Source organism: Pongo abelii, chromosome 3, assembly GCF_028885655.2.
Source record: "Pongo abelii isolate AG06213 chromosome 3, NHGRI_mPonAbe1-v2.0_pri, whole genome shotgun sequence".
NCBI classification, from domain to species: domain Eukaryota; kingdom Metazoa; phylum Chordata; class Mammalia; order Primates; family Hominidae; genus Pongo; species Pongo abelii.
This window is the reverse complement of record NC_071988.2, coordinates 104,148,937-104,171,027: the sequence shown is the minus strand read 5'-3', so window position 1 is coordinate 104,171,027 and position 22,091 is coordinate 104,148,937. Positions and strand designations below refer to the sequence as shown.

The following is a 22,091-nucleotide window of genomic DNA, read 5'->3' as shown; positions in this document are numbered from 1 at the left end:
AAGCTGGGTTCATTATTTCAGAAGTTGGCTGAATTGATGTTAAGCTATCTTACGAAGCTGCAAGCTTCGGATGGAATGTTACAGAAGATGTAGCTGACTGTGGGAATGTTAACACTGCTGCTGTTCAAGAGGCAGGATCCTTCTGCTTTAGCTACCCAAAGTGCAAGAGTTGGCTTTGAATGCTAGATGTAATGAGAAAAGAAATTGTCTAGAAGTTAGGAGATCTGAGTTGAATCCAATTTCTGGTAATTTAGCAAGTGATTTTCCTTTGGCTTTACCTTGCCGTAAATTCCTCCCTAAACTAAAAGTACACCTAGGCAACGCATCTAATTAGATTTGAGGTTGTGGAGAAACAGTGGCAGAAGGTGAGTGCTACCGGGTCTCAATACCATGGGATAGTGACAAGTATGAAACGGTACTAATTGGAATTAATATAACACCCCATCTGTGCCTCTTTGTCCACAATAGCCTTTGGGAATGCCCAGATTCGCTTTGTATAAGGGCTCAAAACGCCAGAATGTGGAATCAAGTGGGTAATTTTAAGAACTCAGTCACAAGTTACAATAAAGCCCTTGCAGCCCGATTTTCCACGTGGTTTGGCGCGGGCAGTGTCGCCAGGGGCTGCCGACGCCTCACAGGGCTAGTGCTACGTGGCGTTCCTGCGGGCCACGGCGGTTATTCGGCCAGACGGAGACATCCTCTGCACTAGTCCTTTACCCACTAGTCCTGGCCACCGCATCCACATTCTGCGCGCCGCCCCTCAGAAAAGGGTTTCTACACTCGCGGGGGCGCGATGACCGCAGAGCGCCACCAACCCGCGGAGCCGTACCCCGCCTCCCAGGCTACCGCCGGTCCCGGAAGTGCCGTGGCGGGCCGTGCGTCGGGGTGGGCGGGGAAAGATGTCGCTCCCGGAAGTGTTGGGCGGCAGGGCGTGGCTGCGGCTGCGGCTGCCACGTTGGAACGGAACGTGGAGGTGGCCCTGGCCCGGGAGGAGGGGCGGCGGCGAATGCTGGGATAGTCCGACGAGCGCTGCACTAACGCAGGATCCGGCTCCCGAAGGTCCTCTCCAGGTGCGTCCGCCCGTTGCTTTTTGTCCTCTTCGCCGGTCCTTAAGCTTTGAGGTAGAGCCCAGGCCAAAACTGGGACCGCAGCCTGGGTCTCCGCTGCCCCGCGCCAGCCTGAGGCCCGGTCTCTGGTGACGGCGCGCCCCTAGTCTTGGTTTCGGGCCCGGCGGAACAACGCCTGGCGTCTGGACTTCAGTGATCGCGCCCGTCCGCATCCGCCGACGTCTCCACTGCTGAGCAAAAGCCACCCCAGGCTGGCGACAGTGTCTTGCCGGGGAGTCGTAGCCGGGCTGGTAACTGGAGTTTGAGATTAGGAGACTTTCAGACCCTTGTGCACAAAGAGGTGCGGTCCCCGAGGGTGAGGAAAGGAAAAAAATCTCAGGATTACTTTGTTTGACTTTAGTTTGGTTAGGAATTTTTTTGTTTGTACTTGAACTGTTGCCAGATTTAAAGGTTCATAGGTTTGAACTGACGTCTACTGTCATTTAACTAGGATTATTTTAAGGACGGTGGTAGCCAGGCGTAGCCTGTACTTTGAGGGCAGTCTCATTAAGTGTTATATGTTTTTGCTAATAAGTTGTTAAATTACAGGGCTGTTGTAAAATAAACCAAAATATTGCCTGGACTTGTGGGCATTATAAATTTTTTCTTGCGCTTAAGGAATTAATTTTACGTAGGGTTATTTGAAGTTGCAGTGATCTGATAGTCTGTGACAAATTTTTTCTCCTAACTTATTTTTTCTAACTATAGAAAACTGAAATTTGGTTGTCTTTGTGGGCAGTTATAACTGTATTTAATCGATAAGGGTGTGTTCTTGTTACAGCGTCCTGCGTTTTCTGTACCTCCGTTTATTCAAGAGTTGGCAAAAGCTTACTCTCCTTTTTTTTTTTTTTTTTTTTGAGACGGAGTCTTGTTCTGTCACCCAGGCTGGAGTGCAGTGGCGCGATCTCAGCTCACTGCAACCTCTGTCTCAGCCTCTTGAGTAGCTGGGATTACAGGCGTCCGCCACCACGCCTGTCTAATTTTTGTATTTTTAGTAGAGACGGGGTTTCACCCTGTTGGTCAGGCTGGTCTCGCACTCCTGACCTCAAGTGATCCGCCCGAGTTGGCCTCCCAAAGTGCTGGGGTTACAGGCATAAGCCACCACGCCCAGCCTACTCTCCTTTTTTAGTGGTTCTTCTGTGCTCCTTGTTTCTCACTACCCCTTAATTAACAGCTCAGGGAGAGGTTTGTAGACTCTAAGAACTTTTGGATAACTCGTAGTGTTTTTGTAGTTTTGTAGTGATTTTATCTTAAATACGTCCGCGGTTATTTGTGAAATTTGAAATTTGAGGCGGATTTAGAATAATATTGCTTAATTTTATATAAGCAAATTCTTTATTGAAACTAATAACATGGGAATAGAAATAAATTTGTAAACTGAAGAGCAATGATTCAAAATTTTGGGGGGATTTCACTGTCTTACGGGAATCTAATAAAAGCATTGGAAGAATGCACATATACACACATGTAGGATTTTCTTTTTTTTTCTTTTACTTTTTTTTTTTGAGACAGAGTCCCTCTTTGTTGCCCAGATTGGAGTGCAGTGGTGCCGTCATAGCTCACTATAACCTTGAACTCTTGGGCTCAAGAGATCCTCCCGCCTCAGCCTCAGAAGTAGCTAGGAATATGCACGTGGCGCACGCCCAACTAATCTTATTTTTGTAGAGATGGGGGTCTCACTACGTTCCCCAGGCTGGACTCAAGCTCCTGCTTTCAAGTGACATGTAGGATTTTCTATATACATGATATGAAGTTTACAAGTTAAAAATTCCTGTAAGGGGATATTACTAGATTGATTTACATTGATTACATTGTTTTTAGAAATGTCATTAGGTTAATTTCAGCTCAAAAAGTTTTATTATACTGAAGATTAGTATGACACCAATTAGTTCAGTAACCAGTGCACGGTTACTTTCTCCTTTGATTTGGTTTGGGTTGAGTGAAATGAACCTAGAACGTTGAAAATACTAAATAAATCCTCTAAACAATTGTTTTTATCCATATTGAGATATTTTGACCGCAGAAAATTGAATTTTACTGAAAGCAATGCCAACTAGGGATTGTATACCTGGTTTGGGAATCCAAGTTCCAATTCTATTACCTCTTTAACTTTTTACTTGCTTTCTGAGGTATGGGTCAGCTCTGTGTATAGCATTGCAAGGTTGGTATTTTTCAAAGAATAGTGCTGGTGGGTTTTAGTATTGCTTCACAAAATTTACATTTTGAAAATGAGCAGAAAGAAAAAAGTTTCCACCTAATTGAATGCAGTTATTGAGAGAAAGTTGCCTGAAAAATAAAGAGTTCTAGGCTGGAATATAAATTTTCTTCAAGAAATTTTTTTTTTTTTTTTTTTTTTTTTGAGACGGAGTCTCGCTCTGTCTCCCAGGCTTACTGCAACCTCTGCCTCCCGGGTTCAAGCGATTCTTCTGCCTCAGCCTCTTGAGTAGCTGGGATTACAGGTACGCACCACCACGCCCGGCTAATTTTTGTATTTTTTACTAGAGACGGGGTTTCGCCATGTTGGCCAGGCTGGTCCCGAACTTCCGGCTTCAAGTGATCTGCCCACCTCCGCCTCCCAAAGTGCTGGGATTACAGGCATGAGCCACTGCGCCGGGCCAATAGATTTTTTTTTTTTTTTTTTTTTTTTTTTGAGACGGAGTCTTGCTCTGTCACCCAGGCTGGAGTGTGGTGGCGCGATCTCAGCTCACTGCAAGCTATGCCTCCCGGGTTCACGCTATTCTCCTGCCTCAGCCTCCCGAGTAGCTGGGACTACAGGCGCTCGCCACCGCGCCCGGCTAATTTTTTGTATTTTTAGTAGAGACGGTGTTTTGCCATGTTGGGCAGGCTGGTCTCGCACTCCTGACCTCAGGTGATCCTCCAGCCTCGGCGTCCCAAAGTGCTGGGATTACAGGTGTGAGCCACCGCCCTCAGCCTTGTTTTTATATTTTCATAGTGATTATGTTCCGTGTAAAATAGTATTGAGTGAAACAGGTATTCATAGTATGAATTCTAATCACGTTTAATATTGAAAAAACATTGCACACGGCTTTTAAAGCAAGTCTTGCTTGGGAAGTATGTATGGTTTAATCTAAAACTTTTACCTATTTTTGGGCGTGATGGCTCATGCCTGTAATCCTAGCACTTTGGGAGGCTAAGGCAGGATGATTGCTTGAGGCTAAGAGTTCAAGACCAACCTGGCCAACATAGTGAGAACCTGTCTCTATTAAAAAAAAAAAAAAAAAATTAAAATACATTTTTAAAAGAACCTTTTCGGGCCGGGCGCGGTGGCTCACGCCTGTAATCCCAGCACTTTGGGAGGCCAAGGCGGGCGGATTACGAGGTCAGGAGATCGAGACCATCCTAGCTAACACAGTGAAACCCCATCTCTACTAAAAATACAAAAAATTAGCCGGGCGTGGTCGCAGGCGCCTGTAGTACCAGCTACTCGGGAGGCTGAGGCAGGAGAATGGCGTGAACCCGGGTGGCGGAGCTTGCAGTGAGCCGAGATCGCGCCACTGCACTCCAGCCTGGGCGACAGAGCGAGGCTCTGTCTCAAAAAAAAAAAAAAAAACAAACACCTTTTCGGCCCGGCGCAGTGGCTCACGCCTGTAATCCCAGCACTTTGGGAGGCCGAGGTGGGCATATCACGAGGTCAGGCGTTCGAGACCAGCCTGACGAACATGGTGAAACTCTGTCTCTACTAAAAAACACATAAATTAGCCTGGCGTCGTGGCGCGTACCTGTAATCCCAGCTACTCAGAAGGCTGAGGCAGGAGAATCACTTGAACCTGGGAGGCGGAGGTTACAGTGAGCCGAGATCACGCCATTGCCCTCCAGCTTTGGTGACAGCGAGACTCCATCTCAAAAACAACAATAACAACAAAAAAAACTTTTCATATTTTTAAGAAAATCATTTACAACTGAATGATTATTTCTAAGAGAAGGAAATACACATATCCAGATGAAACTATATGGCATTCTTAGTAATTGTGAGAATGATTGCAGTAAGTAGATTGATTATGGTACTCTTATTTAATTAGATTCAGAGCATATAATATAGTTCTAGGCCATTATTGTAGTATAGTGATTTTTTTTTTTTTAAACAGATGGTATTGAAGCCTTATATTCAGTACAGGTTAATAAGCAGAACTGCTTCTAGTGGAACATTGAGTACTAAGGCTAAGAAATAAACTTTAGTAAATGCTTTGAATTCACATTTGACTATTTTATGTTCTTATAAATATGTCTCTTTTTCAATCAATGTTACACATTAACCAAGCATTAATGAATTAGGTAGTCCTTGTACTTTCGCTCTTAGAAATACTGTAATTGTATTCCATTTTTTTATAATATAGCTATTTTGATTTCACTTTTAGAAATTATTCTGAAGGCATCTTATAACCTTTTCCCCCTTAACCATACTTTCTCCTTTTTAAAAAAGTAAATGATCCTTTAAAGAGTTAAGAATTTAAAAGTAAATGTTTTATCTGAAACTGGTCATTCTAGCTCATTAGTCTACTTGTTTTCCCCTAAATATAAACATTTAAAATAAATCAAAACTTTCTGTATATCTCCTTCTGTGTTAAGCAATTTTGAGTCTAAAAAGGGGTAAAAATTTTGAAAAAAGACATTATTTGTCTAGTTGGTGAGATAAGATAGCACATAAGGCAACTGGTTAAAAAGTAATTGGAAAATATGTAAACAATATGTGCTAGTAGAATGTTATAAAATGTTTATTAAAATATAATGACATGTTATTATAAAATGCTTAAATCATAGTACTGACAAATACAAACTTGTGGGGGAGTATTTAGATCAATGTGGATTGAATCATCAGGGCAGTTTTCGTGGGGAGCTGGAACTTGAATTTATTATTAAAGATTAGGTGAGACAGTTGGCAAAGAGGAAGAAGAGGAAATTCATGTAAGAAAATAAATGCCTTTTTTATATCTTAGAAAGTTGGAATTTTTCCCCCAAATAACCCTGAAGTTTTCTTGTTTAATCTCATGATAGTGGTAATCTTTAAAAATAGCAAACCTATCAAAAGCACTAATCAGTGCTAAGCACTTTTTTTGGCTCCCTGTTATAAAACGTATGATCTCATTGGAACCTCACGGCATCCCATGAGGTTGTCACTCTTTTCCCTATTTTACGAATGTAGAAACTGGGGCTCAGGGAGGTTAAATAATGTGTCCAAAGTATCATAGCTAATAAGTAACAGAGCCAGTAGTTAAATTGAGGATTAACTCCAGAGACCATGCTTTTAACCATGTGATACATCCTGCCTCCTAATCTCACTTTGCTCTAACCTAACACATTTTCTAAAATGCATTTCTTCAGTTTCATCATGCATGCTGGTTGCTTTGTTATTGTTTCTTCTAAATGTTAATATTTCCTCTATGATATAAAAATTGAATACCTGAACTTGTTGGAAGTAAAAAGAACTTGGACTCTGGAGCTAAACTTGCGAGTTCCGATCTTGGCTCTGCCCTTTGCCCCCTTGCTAGCATGTACAGATGGTCTAACTTTCTGTGTCTTAATTTTTTCCTCTATAAAATCTCCTTCAAATATAAACAATTTGCAGGTACAAGACTTGGAGCATATGTTTAAGGCAATCTTAAGGAAAATGTTAGAAGATAAACTCTGGAGCTGAGTAAGGAAACTGGCAAAAGTACTCTTGGAGAGCATCGAGTATGCGTTTTAACTGCAGGACTGAGACTGGAACAAAAGTGAGAATGAGGAAGAAAGAATAAAATGTAAATGTTAAATGTCCAATAATGTAGGGATTGGTTATACAACTAATAAAAAGAGAAGAGGAAAGAAATTAGAGGTAGAATAAGTTTGTGAATTGCCACATCTGTAATGGCTATGAGTCAAAGGACATCATTTAAAGCTGACAAATCAGTTAGTAGAAGTATAAGGAGTTCAAAGGTAAACACTGAGAAAGATAATACTATTGACTATAACCATGTTGTGTGGATGGGCAGTAAGATTATACAAGCTAATTTCATAAGTGCTCATAGTAGGGAGTTAATAGTTTCTGTGTAAAGAAATAGAGGATTAATGGTATTAAGTAAAATATTTAAAATTACAGTTAAAAAGATAGAATCAGAAACACATTATAATGAAAATATACATCATCCTAATTATCAGAAAAATGGTAATTGCACAAAAAAGAAAACAGACAATGGAAGACTTTTTTAAAATTATTACCCAAAGATAATAAACCAAAGTAAAATATGGTAAAACTAAGACCAACCATGTCTGTCATGTCAATACATTTTAAATGTCCTTAGCTAACCTACTGAAGAGATTTTCAAATTGGATCACCGGTAAAATCTGTTGGTTTTTTGTTTGTTTGTTTGTTTGTAATGATGACGAAGTAGTTCTGAAGGGCAAAAGTATACATGTAAAGGCAAACAAGAGGTTGAATTCAGACCAAAAGTCATTATTTGACACAAAGAAGGATATTCATAAAGCTAAAGTGTATATTTGACAGTGAATTTGAACATTATGGATATGCACCAAATAACTGTATTAAATAACAAAGTAATTTTCATAAAGCAAAAGTTTCAGGAGATACCATGAGAAATTTACATAAATATATTAGCAGTAAGAGACTTAATTCACTGTTTCGGTCCAAGGCAGATCCAACTGGACAAAAAAGTAAGGATATAGGAGATCTAAACAAATCAATAAAGAGGACTTAGTTAATATGTATTGAGCTCTAGGCCCTGAAAACAGAGAGCACCCCTTCTTTCTAGGTCCCAAGAACAATTCACAAAAATTCACTATATAGGCTGTATTGATAGGAAAGGAGGAATTATAGGTATAGGGGATTTTAGGACAAGGGAACTACTCTGTGTGATACTATAATGACAGATACATGTTGTTATACATTTGTCAAAACCCATAGAATGTACAACACCTAGAGTGAGCCCTCATATAAATTGTGGAGTTTCAGTGATAATGATGTGTTCATGTTAGTTCATGGATTGAAACAAATAGACCTTTATGATGTGCGATGTTGGTGGTGAGAAAGGTTATGTGGTTGGGAAATGTGTAGCAATTTTTTGTACTTTGTGGCTCAACTTTTCTAGGAACATAAAACTCTAAAAGATAAAACATATAGCTTTTTTTATTTTTAATCAAAATCCTATGAAAGGTGAAAAGAAATTTTTTTTTTTTTTTAAAAGCAAAGTCAAAAGATAGTCTATCAACTTAATAGAAAAATTGTCGAATGATGGCCGGGCTCAGTGGCTCACCCCTGTAATCCCAGCACTTTGGGAGGCCGAGAAAGGTGGATCACCTGAGGTCAGGAGTTCGAGACCAGCCTGGCCAACATGGTGAAACCCCGTCTCTACTAAAAATACAAAAAAATTAACCTGATGTGGTGGTGTGTGCCTGTAGTCCCAGCTACTTGGGAGGCTGAGACACCAGAATCGCTTGAACCCGGGAGGCAGAGGTTGCAGTGAGCTGAGATCGCCCCACTGTGCTCCAGCCTGGGTGACAGAACGAAACTCTATCTCCAAAAAAAAAAAAAAAAAGAAAGGAAAAAAATGGTCAAATGATACATGACTAGACAGAAGAGATGACAGAAAAGGAAATATGTTTACCCATAGTCGTACAAAAAAAAGATGTTATACATCATTTATAGTATTACTATACAGAGCTAACATTTTTCTTTTTTTTTTTTTTTTTTTGAGTCATGGTCTCACTCTGTCACCCAGGCTGGATTGCAGTAGCGCAGTCATGGCTCACTGCAGCCTCAACTTCCCGGGCTCAAACAATCCTTCCTCCTCAACCTCCCGAGTAGCTGGGACTACAGGCGTACACCACCATGCCCGGCTAATTTTTGTATTTTTTCTGGAGATGGGATTTCACCACGTTGTCCAAGCTGTTCTTGACCTCCTGGGCGCAAGCAATCCGCTTGCTTCGGCTCCTAAAGTGCTGGGATTACAGGCCTGAGCCACTGCACCTGGCCTTTCATTTTTTAATGTTGGTATGATCTAAAAGTGTAACATATGCTCTGGTAAGGCTGTAGGGCAATAAGTAATCGTATATTACTGTTGGTGGTATGAAAAGGCACAATTGCCATGGACGACAACTTGGTAATATTCATCAAAATTAAAATTGCATTAACCGTTTAACTTAGCAATTTTACTTCTGGAAATTTATAGCTGTCCCTTTTTAATGAAATAACGTGCAGATGACCATTTATTTCAGCATTTTTTTGTAAAAATAGCTAAAAACAGCTTAGGTGTTTGTTGGTATTAGATTAGGTAATTATGGTACATCTTATAGTGGAGTACTATGCCATTTCAATATATTTATGTAAAAATAACAAAGATCTTTAAAAAGTACATAATACTATACCGTTCTAATTTTTCCATCAAAGTAACTTTTTTTTTTGAGACCGAGTCTCGCTGTGTCGCCCAGGCTGGAGTGCAGTGGCATGATCTCGGCTCAATGTAACCTTCACCACCTGGGTTCAAGTGATTCTTCTGCTTCAACCTCCCAGATAGCTGGAATTACAGGCGTGCACCACCACACCTGGCTAGTTTTCTTGTATTTTTAATAGAGACGGGGTTTTGCCATGTTGGCCAGGCTGGTCTCGAACTCCTGGCCTCAAGTGATCCAACTGCCTCGTCCTCCCAAAGTGCTGAGATTGCAAGCCTGAGCCACCATGCCTGACCCCATCAAAGTAACTTTAATGACAGAAAATATGTAAACAAGTGGTATATTGGATTATACCTTGAAGTGACCAGTTTTCTAATAATTTCTACTTTATCTTTAAAATCTGTGGGCTTACTATATTCTCTCTAATATGTTTTAATTTTGAATTAATTTTTTAAACTGCTCTTATCATTGAGTAATCCTACTGCAGGAAGTTAGTTACACCTTATTTATTTTTTGGCGGCTCTTACCCATAATGTTTTGTCATCCATCCTTGTTGGATAAACACATGTGTAGCAAAGTTAATTCTTCAGGTACTACCTTATTATTTTTGTGGGCTATTTTTCTAGACTGATTCAACTGAAGAACTATAATCTGTAAACAGAATAGCCCATATTTGTCTCAAAATAGTTTATCAAGTTTGTCTGTTTTTTTTTTTTTTTTTTTGAGATGGAGTCTCGCTTTCTCGCCCAGGTTGGCATGCAGTGGTGCAATCTCGGCTCACTGCCAGCTCTATCTTCCGGGTCATGCCATTCTCCTGCCTCAGCCTCCTGAGTAGCTGGGACTACAGGTGCCTGCAACCACGCCCGGCTAATTTTTTGTATTTTTAGTAGAGATGGGGTTTCACCGTGTTAGCCAGGATGGTCTCGATCTCCTGACCTTGTGATCCGCCTACCTTGGCCCCCCAAAGTGCTGGGATTATAGGCATGAGCCACCCGGCCTCAAGTTTGTCTTCTTTCTAATGAATATATCCAACAAATGACACCTAAACCGATTTGATTTATTTGCAATTGGGCATTACTAATGTTATAGTGGTTTGTTCAGTATGTTTCTATTTAAAATATCTGTGTTCTATGTTAGACATTCAAGTCATTCAAGTCTATTTCTTTGTAAAATATTCCCTTTAGCAGGATGAAGTTAAAGGAAGTAGATCGTACAGCCATGCAGGCATGGAGCCCTGCCCAGAATCACCCCATTTACCTAGCAACAGGTAAGTTCAAAGGAGAGAAGATAGTATGAGTTACCTAATTTCTTCTCTTCTGCACCTAGCTTATTCAGTTTAAGCTTTATCTTCTCTGGAAAGCCTCTCTCTCCCTGGCAAGTTTACCGACATTCTATCAGCCAAGTTTCGTGTTCTTCCTCTGTGTTCCCATAGCATTTTGATCATGATGTGTTACATCTAAAATATTTTCCTTCACAGGAATTGTATTTTATCTTTATTCCTCCAGTATTAAGCACAATAGATGGCATGTAAAAAAAAACAGTTAATATCAGTTTGAATGAATGAAGATCAATTTTGATGTTAGCATTTTTATATAAAAAGAAATAGTTATATATGTCTATAAGCAGATATAGTAAATCGTGGGACTTTTTTTTTTTTGAGACTGAGTCTTGCTCTTTCGCCCAGCCTGGAATGCAGTGGCGCGATCTCTGCTCACTGCAAGCTCCGCCTCCCTGGTTCATTCCATTCTCCTGCCTCAGCCTCCCAAGTAGCTGGGACTACAGGCATCCGCCACCATGCCTGGCTAATTTTTTGTGTTTTTAGTAGAGATGGGATTTCACCGTGTTAGCCAGGATGGTCTTGATCTCCTGACCTCATGATCCGCCCACCTCGGCCTCCCAAAGTGCTGGGATTACAGGCATGAGCCACCGCGCCCAGCCCCAATCACAGGACCATTTTTACAGAGATTTTTAAATATATACAGGCTTAAACAATTATTTACACTACCCACTCTTATAAACATCCTCTCCTAGCCCTGCGCCAGAATCTCATTGCTATAGTAATTTAAGCATCTGCTCAATGGCATATGTGCAGCATTCATGGGCAAGAGAATGGAAAACATGCTTTTAACTTCTGTTTTGTATGGTTTCTCTGAGTCTTTTATTTTTGTGTGTACAGTTACCATAAATATATTTTCTATAGGAACATCTGCTCAGCAGTTGGATGCAACATTTAGTACGAATGCTTCCCTTGAGATATTTGAATTAGACCTTTCTGATCCATCCTTGGATATGAAATCTTGTGCCACATTCTCCTCTTCTCACAGGTATGAGGTTCAGCTTTAAATTCATGTGATTATTTAATTATATATTGTTCTTGATTCCTGATTTGTCTATAATTATGCCATTATTAGAAACTACAAGGAATACCATCAAGAACATGAAATATTTTGTGAAAAAGCATATGAGTGAATTTTTATGGAAGTAAAAGTAGTGTTTATATGTTCTATTGGCTTTTTTTTTCTTTTTGTTTTTTTTTGAGACAAATCTCACTTCGTAGCTCAGGCTGGAGTGCAGTGGCACGATCTCGGCTCACTGCAACCTCCACCTTCCGGGCTCAAGCAATTCTTGTGCCTCAGCCTCCCGAGTAGCTGGGATTACAGGTGCACACCACCTTGCCCAGCTAATTTTGTGTCTTTAGTAGCGACAGGGTTTTGCTATGTTGGCCAGGCTGGTCTTGAACTCCTGATCTCAGGTAATCCACCCACCTCAGCCTCCCAAAGTGCTGAGATTATAGGCATGAGAACCACGCTTGGCCAGGATGTTCTGTTGACTTTTTTATTGCTGTTATATGTAAGGTAGGAAGGAGAGGCTGTAGTTTCTAGCATTTTTTTCCGTTTTTTTGTGTGTGTGTGGTTTTTTTTTTTTTTTTTTTTTTTTTGAGACGGAGTTTCGCTCTTGTTGCCCAGGCTGGAGTGCAATGGTGCAATCTCGGCTCACCACAACCTCTGTCTCCTAGGTTCTAGCAATTCTCCTGCCTCAGCCTCCTGAGTAGCTGGGATTACAGGCATGTGCCACCACGCCTGGCTAATTTTGTATAGAGTTCTTTTTTCTATCTCTTTTATTGTGCCTGTTTACAAAAAGGTAGATGTGACTAGAAAAGGAGTAGTCATCATAAGTATTAATAGTGATTATCTCTGAATGGTAGCTTATTTTTATTTTCTTCTGTTACGATATTTAGAAATATATCTCACAGTTTTGTTGACATGATTTCTAATACACTAGGTAACTAGGTATTTGGATCATACTTTCAAGTACTTATGCCCTACTGTAATGCAGAGAAAGGATGCCTTCATTTCAGTAATAAAATAAGCTTTATTGCCTCAATATATTACCAGGGTTTAAAGAGATTGCTCTTTAGCTGACAGAATATAGCTCAAATCATGCAGTTTCATGGGACCACTCATATTCTTCAGAGCTGTCACAGTGGGATGGGAACCCCAGATACCTTTTGTCTAGTAGTTTTTCTGCTTACTACCATCTGTATCATCGTATACCTTTCTGCCTTCATATTTCATCTCCATTCTGGACCATATTATTTTATTCTCTAATAGTAGGGGTACTTGTTATAATCTTGATGTCATTTTTCTACTGTTAGAATACATTCTTTTTCTTAGAAAATTTCACCTGACTCCTTTAACACCTTTACTATTTAACAGACCACTTGTTAGTGACCCCCTTTTTTTTTTTTTTCAGACAAAGGTCAAAGCATGAGACCTTTCTATAGTCAAATAAAGAGTGTTTTTACTTTTCAAGGGAAGTGATTGATTAGCTCTATTTTACAATGAACCAGAGGCAATTTAAGAAGATTAAGTAACTTAGGATCTCACAGTTTCTAAATGGTAAAATCATTCTTAAGCTCATATTTTTTGACACACAACTCAAGTGTATTTTGTTACACTACCTTACAAGAGTTTTTACTCTTTAAGGATTACAAAATCACATATGCAAATATAAGTATAAATAAAAAATGAAATACTATTACAGAAAAATCATACATAGTTACCAGGAGTGGTGGGAAAGTAATATATTTGGACTGTTTATGAAAACATTAAAAATTAAGTGTATAATTTCAATTTTTTGTCTACATTTATTTGACTTTAAGAATGAGTTATTTTATTCATTTTCTCCTGTAGGTACCACAAGTTGATTTGGGGGCCTTATAAAATGGATTCCAAAGGAGATGTCTCTGGAGTTCTGATTGCAGGTGGTGAAAATGGAAATATTATTCTCTATGATCCTTCTAAAATTATAGCTGGAGACAAGGAAGTTGTGATTGCCCAGAATGACAAGCATACTGGCCCAGTGAGAGCCTTGGATGTGAACATTTTCCAGGTAAGACTTTAACATTTATTCATAATTCTTAGACTATGTGCTGCTCATTTGAAATCAGTATATGAATCTACTATGCCTCAGTTTTGGAATTGAAAGTTAAAAAACTGTGTGGCTATACAGGTTGATGAGTGTTTGCTTAAAGAATAGTGGGTTCAGAGTTGAGATCAGGGTTAAAAATACTACCTCCATGAAAAGGATCCGGCTGATAGGTTTTTTTTTTTTTTTTTTTGAGACGGGGTCTCGCTCTGTCACCAGGCTGGAGTGCAGTGCCATGATCTTGGCTCACTGCAACCTCTGCCTCCTGGGTTCAGGTGATTCTCCTGCCTCAGCCTCCCGAGTAGCTGTGATTACAGGTACCTGCCACCACACCCAGCTAATTTTTGTACTTTTAGTAGAGACGGGGTTTCACCATGTTGGCCAGAATGGTCTCGATCTCTTGACCTTGTGATCCGCCCGCCTCGGCCTCCCAAAGTGCTGGGATTACAGACGTGAGCCACTGTGCCCGGCTGGCTAATAGGTTTAAGTCTGAAGATGTCATGCCATTTGATTAGACATTTTATAAACATTAAGAGCCCCATAGGTTGGAAACCTTGCCTTTTAAAAGTTCGTGCTAGGTCAGCATTAGGCTGGTGCTGTGATGTCCAGGTTAATTCACTGTTTTATTAATTGAGAAATTTTATGTTTATGACAGAGATTAATACTCTATGAAATAATTAGAAATTAAATGTAATGGCTGGGCATGGTGGCTCACGCCTGTGTAATCCCAGCACTTTGAGAGGCCGAGGCAAGGCAGATCACGAGGTCAGGAGTTCAAGACCAGCCTGGCCAACGTGGTGAAACCCCGTCTCTACTAAAAATATAAAAATTAGCCGGGCATGGTGGCAGGCGCCTGTAATCCCAGCTATTCGGGACTCTGAGGCAGGAGAATCACTTGAACCCGGGAGGCGGAGATTGCAGTGAGTTGAGATTGTGCCATTGCACTCCAGCCTGGGCAACGAGCAAAACTCAAAAAAAGAGAAAAAGAAAAAAGAAATGTAATGCAGATTTAAGAAATAGTCAATTAAGATTCTTTGTACTATTGCCTTCATAAACATTTCTGGTTGTTAATTATATAAATGCACAGCTTAATAATGATCTTAGCCTGAACAGGATGGTGAAACCCTGCCATTACAAAAAATGCAAACAATTAGCAGAACATGGTGGCACACCCCTGTAGTCTCAGCTACATGAGAGGCTGAGGTAGGTTGATGGCTTTAGCCCGGGAGGTCTAGGCTGCAGTGAGCTATGATCACACCACTTGCGCTCCAGCCTGGGTGACACATAGAGACCCTGTCTGGAAAAAAAAGAAAAGACCTTGAGTTAGTAGGATACTAGATTATAACAACCAAAAATGAGTATTAAGAAAATTTTAAATAGTTCCTTTTCTTATATTATAAATAGATACTTAGGGTATAGCAATACAGAAACCCAACTTGTTTCTTTTTTGTTGTTGTTTTTTGTTTTTTGAAACAGGGTCTTGCTCCCTCTGCCAGGCTGGACTGCAGTGGCTCATGACTCACTGCAGTCTTGACCTCCTGGGCTCAAGCGAGTCTTCTGTCTCAGTCACCTGAGTAGCTGGGACTACCGACCGGCATGAGCCACACCACCTGGCCAATTTTTGTAGAGACAGGGTTTTTTCGTGTTGGTCAAGCTGGTCCCAAACTCCTGGGCTCAAGTGGTCTGTCTGCCTCGGCCTCCCAAAGTGCTGTGACTACAGGCATGAGTCACTGTGCCCAGCCTTCATTTCTATAGTTTGTGGTATCTGCTCATTAGCTAACTCCTTTGTTAATTGTATTAAACAGCTGATGATTTTTAATAAAGTATTTTGTGTTATAGGTAGCTACTACCATAGAAGTCTCTCTTTTTTTAGTTATATGCCAACTGATAGAGAATAATTTGTAAGAGTAAATAGTAGTGGATGAAGGTCAGTATATGAAGGACATTATCTTCCTGTACTTTATATTACAGTTTCAGGTTCTTTTTGACCCTTAAGGTATGTACCAGAGAAAACCTAGAAATATTGCCACCTGGAACAAGATTGAATGTATATGAACTAGAAATATGTGAAGAGTTATGACAAGAGATTTTACTAGTGCTGTATTGATTCAGCTCTGGAAGCTGGCTTTGAGGTATCCTGAGAAAGGTGCGACAGTTTTAGGATTCAGCTTTTTCTGAAAGCAATAATTGATGACCTTTTTAATCTTATAATTAAATCTCCTTCCAGAGATGCAAAGATACAAACAGTAATCCTCACATGGTTGCATGACTGATTAAGAATTTATCCAGCTGGGTTTGGTGGCTCATGCCTGTAATCCCAGCACTTTGGGAGGCCAAGGCAGGTGGATCACCTGAGGTCAGGAGTTCGAGACCAGCCTGACCAACATGGAGAAACCCCATCTCTACTAAAAATGCAGAATTAGCCGGGAGTGGTGGTGCATGCCTGTAATCCTAGCTATTCGGGAGGCTGAGGCAGGAGAATCACTTGAACCCGGTAGGCAGAGGTTGTGGTGAGCTGAGATTGTGCCATTGCACTCCAGCCTGGGCAACAAGAACAAAACTCCATCTCAAAAAAAAAAAAAAAAAAAGAATTTATCCATATAATTTTTAAAATAATGTCTTGCATTAAAATTAATTTGTTCTCAGTAGACATCTTTTGTCTTTGTTAAGTAGAATTTTAAGTTTTTCTAGAAAACTTTAAATTTTGAAAGAATTATGCATAATTTAGAAATTCATGCATATGTTTTTCACTTTTCAAATTAAATAGAAAAATTGTGTATGCTACATCTAATATCTTTCTAGCTCTGAACTGAGTTATTCTGAATTTTCTTAATTATTCATAAGTGCTATTTAGTTATGGTTTCTTCTTACAGACTAATCTGGTAGCTTCTGGTGCTAATGAATCTGAAATCTACATATGGGATCTAAATAATTTTGCAACCCCAATGACACCAGGAGCCAAAACACAGGTATTTTTATATTGATTTTGATCATTGTAATCAAAAAAGCCAAAAGTAGGTCTTCTAAATCTACTTATTTCACTTTTAAGGCTTCTCACACAAAACATATATGTTTAAAATCATTGTTTAGATGTTACTGATTTTTCTTCAGTAAAGTATTAATAAATATGTTTCTTCAAAGTATCAGTGAGTCCTTCAAGAGTAAATATTTATTTAGTACCTACCACCTGGTAGACGCTGGTCATTGTACTAGGCATACAGTAGTAAACAAAATGAACAAAAATCCTTAATAATTGTCTTAGATATAGTATAATTATTTTTGTTCTTTGTGTGATAGTTGCTCTGTGTTTTAGCAACAACCAACCTTCTTAAAACACACTTAGACAAGACCATGGAAGACAAGGTTTAAGATAAATACCTCAAGCCCTTTGCTTGTGTGTTTCTATTAAGTTTGGTAACAACAGTCTTCTCCTGTTCTTCCTTGGGTTTCTTTATGTTGTATAGGTTATCCAACTTGAGTAGCCATTGTAACTAGCTCTAACATTTTGGCAATCTGAGAGGTAGCGTAATGATAGCATATGCACTACCATTTATAAAGGTATTTTGCTAATGGTCTAGGCTGTAATTTTGCCCTGCCTAGTTTTCTGTCATATTAACCAACATCTACTTTGTGGTCCATAATCTACCTTGCAGCAGTTGCAAAGTAAAGAACCAGTACTTGGTTTGTAGCAGGAATTCAATAAAATTCTTGTTGAATGAAATATTATTAAACAAGATAATACACTTGAAGTGGCATGTACCTGCATTGTAAGTCATATAATTGTACGTGTTGAGAATGTAGAGATGTAGGACTATAAAGCAAATTTGTGGGATAAATGGATCAGATTTTTAAGTAATACACTTTTCAAAATGAAGGATCCAATTTTACAGTTAAATTTGATTATAATAGAGAAACAGTTTTTATTAACTGTTTTTTCTTTGTAGCCGCCAGAAGATATCAGCTGCATTGCATGGAACAGACAAGTTCAGCATATTTTAGCATCAGCCAGTCCCAGTGGCCGGGCCACTGTGTGGGATCTTAGAAAAAATGAGCCAATCATCAAAGTCAGTGACCATAGTAACAGAGTAAGTATGTGACTGACTTGGGATGAACATGTTGTATTTCTGCTGTAGGTATTCTATATTGTTTGTCAGAGTTGACAACAAATCAAATTTCTGTGAAGTCAAATCCTGTTTTTTCATTAATCAGTCACGTTAGAATGAATGTTTGTTTTTTTTCCTCTACGGGAAAATCATAAAATTCCCAATAAATATGTTGGATATTATTAATGATGAAGAGAGATTGGTTAATCAAGGAACTTCTTCCATGATATACTGGTTGTTTTGCTTTGCTAGCTGTTTTAAAACATTGCAGCAACTTTTTTTTTTTTTCTTGAGACGGAGTCTCGCTTTGTCGCCCAGGCTGGAGTACAGTGGCGCGATCTCGGCGCACTGCAACCTCTACCTCCTGGCTTCAAACACTTCTCCTGCCCCAGCCTTCTGAGTAGCTGGGATTACAGGCACGCGCCATCATGCCCGGCTAATTTTTGTATTTTTAGTAGAGACGGGGTTTCACCATGTTGGTCTGGCTGGTCTCAAACTCCTGACCTCATGATCTGCCTGCCTCAGCCTCCCAAAGTGCTGGGATTGCAGGCATGAGCTTCTGCGCCCGGCCGTTGCAGCAACTTTTTAATTAATCTTTAGCTTTTCTTAGAATGTAAAAATTTTTCCTGCTGGGAACTTCATCACTGTGAACTTTTAATATTTGACTTCTTGGCCTCATCTCTTCCTCTGATTGGGTACTGCTAAAATGAGCTCATATATTTCCAGCACTTACCCATAGAGCACAGTAAATTCTGAACCTTTTAGGTATCTTAATTTTTTTATGTCATTAGGTGCTATAAAATAATTTAGATATAATTTGGAGCCTTTTTTTTTTGTTTATGAGTACATTGGATAGTTTCACATTTTCTAAAATAAGTTTGCCAAAAATCAGAGCATACATATGTAATTTAAAAACAACAATAACAACAAAAAACTATTTGGGAGAACACTTCTTCAGAGTATTGTTTTCAAGTGAATCAGGAGTTTTAAAACAGAAGTTTCAATGGAATAAACCATACCAGAAGCATTTTAGTCATTTTGTGGAACATTTAATAGAATCTGAACTTGCAGATAGTTCCTAATAATGTTAATTTATTCCATATGAAAATTTAAACGGTAGTTTTTGCTTAAGATATTTTGCCTTGATTTTTTTGACAAAATAGAGGAAAAGTGTGGGTTTTTTTGTGTGTCTTGTGTGTGTGTTAATTTTTTTTAAGGGTTTTTTTTTTCTTTTTGAGATGGAGTCTCACTCTGTCACCCAGTCTGGAGTGTAGTTGCGCGATCATGGCACTGCAACCTCCGCCTCCTGGGTTCAGGCAATTCTCCTGCCTCAGCCTCCTAAGTAGCTCGGATTACAGGCGTCTGCCAGCACACCTGGCAGATTTTTGTATTTTTAGTAGAGATGGGGTTTCACCATGTTGGCCAGACTGGTCTCAAACTCCTGACCTCATGATCTGCCTGCCTTGGCCTCCCAAAGTGCTGGGATTACAGGAGTGAGCCACCACGCCCAGCCTGTATATGTTAATCTTTTATCTGTTTTTTGTTTGTTTGTTTGTTTTTTCATTTTTCTGAAAGTATTTTAAATGTGCATAAAATGTTTTCTCTACTGTCCAGGCGCAGTGGCTCAATCCTAGCACTTTGGGAGGCTGAGGTGGGCGAATTGCCTGAGCTCAGGAGTTCAAGACCAGCCTGGGCAACATGGTGAAACCCCTTCTCTACTAAAATACAAAAAATTAGCCAGGCATGGTGGTGTGTGCCTGTACTCCCAGCTACAGGGAAGCTGAAGCGGGAGAATCGCTTGAACCTGGGAGGTGGAAGTGGCAGTGAGCTGAGATCGTGCCACACTGCACTCCAGCCTGGGTGACAGAGCGAGACTCCATCTCAAAAAAAATAAATAAATAAAATGAAATGTTTTCTGTATACTTATAGTTTTGATAGTAAAACTCATTTTTGGTATACAGTTATTCTGACTCAGAATGGTTTTGTGTGTATCAAATAGCTGCATGAATTGAGAAAATATTCAAATATCTTACTTTTAAGACTACTATTTAAGACTGTTCAATAAAATTTAGTAGTTTTACATTTTGTTTTGTTTTGTTGTTTAAAATAAACTAAGGCCGGGCGTGGTGGCTCATACCTGTAATCCCAGCACTTTGGGAGGCCGAGGTGGGTGGATCATTTGAGGTCAGGAGTTCGAGACCAGCCTGGCCAACATGGTAAAACCTCATATCTACTAAAAATACAAAAATTTGCTGGCATGGTGGCTTGTGCCTGTAATCCTAGCTACTCGGGAGGCTGAGGCAAGAGGATCACTTGAACCTGGGGGAAGTGGAGGTTGCAGTGAGCTGAGATGGCGCTACTGCACTCCAGCCTGGCCGACAATAAATAAATCATAAATAAAATAAGCCAAAGCTGATGTTTTTCACTATTTGTTTCAATAGAGGCATATTTCTCGTTGTAGTTTGGCTTTTCATAAAGTGATTTGATTCATGAAATGTGAACCTTAACTATCTGCAGATGCATTGTTCTGGGTTGGCGTGGCATCCTGATGTTGCTACTCAGATGGTCCTTGCCTCTGAGGATGACCGGTTACCAGTGATCCAGATGTGGGATCTTCGATTTGCTTCCTCTCCACTTCGTGTCCTGGAAAACCATGCCAGGTATCATGCTGCTGTTACAGAGAACTTGATTTGTTTATTTTCTGAACATGTTGGTGATGTTTTCGTGACCAGAAATACACCATAGGACACAGGAACTTTTTTTTTTTAGGTGGAGTTTTGCTCTGTCACTTAGGCTGGAGTGCAGTGGCAAGATCTCGGCTCACTGCAGCCTCTGCCTCCCAGGTTCAAATGATTCTCCTGCCTCAGCCTTCTGCGTAGCTGGGATTACAGGCACAAGCCACCATGCCAGCAAATTTTTATAGTTTTATGAAAATTTTATAGCTGGGATTACATGCATGTGCCACCACGCCCAGCTAATTTTCATAGTTTTAGTAGAGATGGGGTTTTACCAAGTTGGCCAGGCTGGTCTCAAACATCTGACCTCAAGTGATCCGTCCACCTTTGCCTCCCAAAGTGTTGGGAATACAGGCATGGGCCACCGTAGGAACTTAATGTTTATGTCAGTTATCAGTTAGTCTATGGTAAAATTGGTTTTGTTATCCATTGTTTTGCTTAAAGTCACAGTTTCTAAATTAAGGACTTACTGCAGTTAGATTTCATGCCCATCCATAGGTAAAACATTTTACTGTACTTATCTAAGTTACTTGTGTGTGTGTGTGTATGCATGTATAATCCCAATATAATTTTTATACAAATGGGATAATTTGTGCATATAGTTAGATAACTTTTTTCGTTAATCATGAATACCGTATAATGGTAAGAAGTTGATTTCCACAAAATGATATGTATATTTTTTGAGATGGAGTCTTGCTGATTTGCCCAGGATAGAGCCACCATAGCTCACTGCAGCCATGGGCCTCTGGGCTCAAGTAATCCTCCTGCCTCAGCTTCATGAGTATGCCTGCAACTACAGGCACACGCCACCATAACTGGCTAATTTTCAAATTTTTTGGTAGAGACAGAGTGTCATTATATTGCCCAGGTTGGTCTTGAACTCCTGGCCTCAAACAATCCTCCTGCCTTGGCCTCCCAAAGTGTACAGAATAATTTTTATCTACATATTTTCTCACTGAAAGGTGGTCTATAATTTATTGTGAAATAGTCTGTTGGGCATTTGTTTTCACTTTTTTGTTGTCATACACTGCACTATATTGAACATCTATGTCTTTGTAATGATCAGATAGCATATACGTTACTAAGTTGCCTCTGAAAATACTGCATTTATTTTATTTTTATTTCTTTTTTTGTTTTTCTTTTTTTATTTTATTTTATTTTTGAGATAGAGTCTCACTCACTCTGTTGCCCAGGCTGAAGTGCAGTGGCGCAATCTCAGCTCACTGCAGCCTCCACCACCCAGGTTCAAGTGATTCTACCTCAGCCTCCTGAGTAGCTGGGATTACAGGTGTGAGCCAACACGCCCGGCATTGAAACTC

The 22,091-nt window shown here is 39.8% G+C and overlaps 1 protein-coding gene across 50 annotated transcripts in view; it reads left to right on the top strand.

The window, feature by feature from the left end:
• The first annotated feature begins 880 nt into the window (after positions 1-880).
• The window catches only part of SEC31A (SEC31 homolog A, COPII coat complex component), a 75,069-nt gene continuing 53,858 nt past the window's right edge, over positions 881-22,091 (top strand). For 22 of the 50 annotated variants that reach the window (XM_024245625.3, XM_024245620.3, XM_024245617.3 and 19 more), the window contains exons 1-7: positions 907-1,070; positions 10,691-10,773; positions 11,707-11,830; positions 13,700-13,898; positions 16,808-16,903; positions 17,879-18,019; positions 20,555-20,697. In XM_024245625.3, coding sequence (XP_024101393.2) covers positions 10,695-10,773; positions 11,707-11,830; positions 13,700-13,898; positions 16,808-16,903; positions 17,879-18,019; positions 20,555-20,697 — 782 coding nt within the window. In that variant the 5' untranslated portion in view covers positions 907-1,070; positions 10,691-10,694. 50 annotated transcript variants of the gene reach the window in all.